At 38.5% G+C, this 4076-nt stretch overlaps 1 protein-coding gene across 1 annotated transcript; it reads left to right on the top strand.

Annotated features, from left to right (window-relative positions):
• The first annotated feature begins 1227 nt into the window (after positions 1-1227).
• On the top strand, positions 1228-3792 carry LOC103449233 (aspartyl protease family protein At5g10770-like). The gene is made up of 2 exons (XM_008388520.4): positions 1228-1509; positions 2264-3792. The coding sequence occupies exons 1-2, from the start codon at positions 1326-1328 to the stop codon at positions 3562-3564; spliced, it is 1485 nt and encodes a 494-aa protein (XP_008386742.3). The 5' UTR covers positions 1228-1325; the 3' UTR covers positions 3565-3792.
• Positions 3793-4076: the final 284 nt, after the last annotated feature.

Here is a 4076-nt window from a genome sequence, read left to right as displayed (position 1 = left end):
ACAGACTTGATTGGAGCCCAATTACCCAAATTTCTTCCATTGCCGCCGCACCTAATATACTACACAGAAGGCGTTGACTAAGAATTTGCATAACGGGAGAGAAAAGGAATAGGTCCAATAGGCGAGAAATTTTTCATTGTGACCGGTACACGGGGTATACCACGTGTTTTTATATAAATAGTAGGAAATTTTACTTTTTAAGCTATTAACTTTTTAACACATTTATCTTATCATTTGTATAGTGACACGTGATATAACATCTCGTCTATAAAAATTTCTTCCCATAGGAGTCAGAGCATGTGGGTGATATGGTTAGGGTTTCCTTTTAAGGAAAACTAATGAAAAGGGCTTGAAAACTTTGAGTTTTAATGATAAGGACAAAATAAAGGGTAAAGTGAATAGTACCAGGATTGACTTTTTAGTGTAAAAATGTGGTTTTTCGTTAAAGTGAACAGTACCGTGAGCTTTTCGTTAAAGTTCCTTCCTTTTAGGGAATTGACAATTATAATATTGATATGTTTTCGGCTTGAAGTTGGGCTTCCGTAGATTGTGCTGAAACTAACTAATGTTTGGAATTGGGCTTCGAAGATGTTAACATATAATTTAATTTAAATAAAAAAATACTAATTTATAATTTATTCGGTTATGGGTCAGTTTTCAGTCCCTTTTTTTTTTTTTTTTTTTTTTTTTTTCCAACCCACCCTTACGCAGTAAAGCACCATCTACGACTTCTATTAATATTAAAAATTGGTTGAAATGATGAACGAGTGTTAATTTAGCACTTCAAAAATTTTATTGTACACTACAAATATTCTCTTATTATTATATTTTTTTTGGTAGAGATGATACATATTTAAACTATGATTAAGAAAACTAATGGTGTGGGCAGGCCTAGGTTGATAGGTAGGAGTAATTTAGATTTATTGTTTGAAACTCATCAATGTAGCAAAAATTTTAATTAAAAAATAAACAATTTCAATTATAACACTTGTTTAACGAGATTTCTTAATCACAATCGGATGAACTCGAGTAATATTCTCTAATATTCCTTTGAGGAATGCAACGAAGTATTATAGTGGACTTGAACGTGTTGAGAACGTTGGTGTATATATGGTCTCCATGGACTTTGACGAGTTGAATGGTGGTGGGTAATTACCAATTGATGCTATGTACTTTTCAACAGAAAAATAATTAAACCCGATAACACAGGCGCCATCCCTGCATGTCTTCCAAATTTCCAATTAGCATATAAGGTTGAGATCGTATGCTTACAGGAGCAACATAATCTAGAGGAAATAGCAAGAAGACTTGCTAATCTGCTATCCATGGCAACTCCCATTTCTAGCTCCTCCTCCTCCCTTAGATTTTCCATTGGTTTATCAGCATTTCTATGCCTAATTATCTGCTCTTTGGCAGTAAGAGATACAAAAACCAACCTCCTTTCACGTACTTACACAGTTGAAGTCATCTCTCTTCTACCAGCAAACGCCTGCAGACCCTCCACCAATGGTCGATCCCATATCTCTCTCTAGCTAACTCCTCTATCCCTGCACGCATATGTTGTCTTTTCAATCTCAATGAAGCATATTCTACTTGCTTTATATATGGATCATTGCATGCATCGTGTTGAATGAGTGCCAAGTGCATGGAAATATTTTAATAGAAAAATTAGGTTTTAATCCCTCATTTTTCTATTCCATCGATTGAAATCTTATTTTATTTTATTTTTTTATCACGTTTTTATTTTTATTTTTATCCATGTCAGTATTTTAGTAATGAAATATTTACATGTCAGCATATTTAAGTTTAATTTTTCAAATAAATCTATTTAGTGTCATAAATGTGTTACATTTGGTATGTTTATGGGTAAAATTTGTATCATATGTTTCTATTTTTAATTTTGTACCCATTCCGTCATGTATTTTAACGAAACAGTTTATCTTTTAATGAAAAAAATTGACGAATACGGTTTTACAAAAAAAAAAAAAAAAAAACCTAAATCGTTAATCCAACGGTCATATGATTTTAGATCTGGGTCATTTTTGGCAGACAAGATCTTTGAGGGGAGACATAAAAGATAAACAGTTCAGATAATTAAAATACATTACGAATGGGCTCCATAAAAGCATGTGTAAAAACAACTCGTGTTACCATATATATATTGTACTTCATAAAAGTAATTGGGACCAAATAAGTATGTAGATAATATCGTTTGTTAAAAAAAATTGTATGTAATGACAAACCTATACATTTCTCAATTCAGGTCATGACGCATCCGGACTGAAGGTGGTCCACAAATACGGCCCATGCAACCAAGTCCACCAAGTCAAATCAAACAGTAACCCTTCCGATCAAGATGAATATCACATACAACAAATCCTCAAGCAAGACGAAGCCCGAGTCAACTCAATCCACTCCCATTTCAACGACTCAAGCCGTAATTACAGAATCCCCGACCCACTTGCACAATCAGACGCCACTGTGATTCCCGCCCAGTCTGCCAGCGTACTTGGTTCTGGAAACTACATCGTCAGTGTCGGCTTGGGCTCGCCCCAGAAGCAACTCTCGCTTGTATTCGACACCGGCAGCAGTCTCACTTGGACACAGTGCCGACCATGTTCTGTATCTTGTTACAAACAGAAAGATCCCATCTTCGACCCTTCTCTCTCTACCTCTTACTCCAACATCTCCTGCAACTCCCCCGCGTGTTCTCAACTTGCAGCCTCCGGTGTCGCTAGCGGTTGTTCCGCCTCCACCTGTGTTTACGGCCAACAGTATGGAGACCGCTCCTTCACAATCGGCTTCTTTGCCAGCGAGAAGTTAACTTTGACTTCAACAGATGTTTTTACTGGTTTCGTCTTCGGCTGCGGCCAGAATAACCAAGGCTTATTTAGGGGCATCGCCGGTTTGCTCGGTCTCGGTCGAAGCAAGATCTCCCTTGTTGAACAAACCGCTCAGAAGTACAAGAGATTCTTCTCCTACTGCCTCCCTTCCACTTCAAGCTCCACTGGTTACCTCAGTTTAGGTAACTCCGACAACAGACGTTCAGGTAACGCCGTCAAGTTCACGCCGCTCACCACATTATCTCAAGGCGCGTCGTATTACAGCCTCGGACTGGTCGGCATCAACATCGGTGGGAGTCAACTGCCAATTTCGGCTTCAGTATTTTCGACTTCGGGGACAATCATCGACTCGGGGACGGTCATCACTCGCCTCCCAGCCACAGCGTACACAGCGCTGCGGGACGCATTTCGAGAAGTGATGAAGAGATACCCAACTGCTAAGTCGATTTCTTCCCTGCTGGACACGTGTTACGACTTCAGTGGATTCAAAACGATAACCTTTCCAACGATAGGGTTTGTGTTTGGCAATGGGGTTACGGTAGACGTGGACGCAACAGGAATATTATTCCAGCAGAGTGCTTCGCAGTTTTGCTTGGCGTTTGCCGGAAACAAAGATGATAGTAGTGTTGGGATTATTGGGAACGTTCAACAGAAGAGGTTGCAGGTAGTGTATGACGTTGCTGGTGGAAAGGTTGGATTTGCACCTGCTGGTTGCCAATGATTTATTGTTGAAGTTGTTGGGATTTCCTAGTTGATAGGGTTCCTTGTTTTTAGGGTTTTATTTCAGGTCGTGCTAATAACCCTCCTATACTTGAGGGACAAGTTTGTTTTCTGTTTTGATTTAGTCACTTACCACGATTCTAGGTCCGGTAAAATCGTGGGCTTCCCATTTTAATACCAATTATGTGACATATAATACGTATAGCGTATGGCATGAGGTTCAAAGTGATTACTAGTATGATGTTTAGAGTATGAGTCGTTGCCCAAATATATGATTTTGTAATCGAGGTGATGACTTAATTAGTATTGACTTGTAAAAGGGACATCTAAATGTGCAACCAGGAAATAAGCGTACGTGCTACGTAGTTTCTAGCTTGGAAAACTTGATCAACGATATTTGACAGGAATTGCTTTCTCTCAGCCATACATATCTTTTCCAAATCTGTCTCTGTCTGCAAAATACTACACAAGTATTGGTTTGATTTGTCAAGTATTGGTTTGATTTTTCTTTTG

Source organism: Malus domestica, chromosome 08 (genome assembly GCF_042453785.1).
Source record: "Malus domestica chromosome 08, GDT2T_hap1".
NCBI lineage: Eukaryota > Viridiplantae > Streptophyta > Magnoliopsida > Rosales > Rosaceae > Malus > Malus domestica.
Note: the sequence above shows the minus strand (reverse complement) of the source record. Positions and strands in the feature narration are given on the sequence as shown.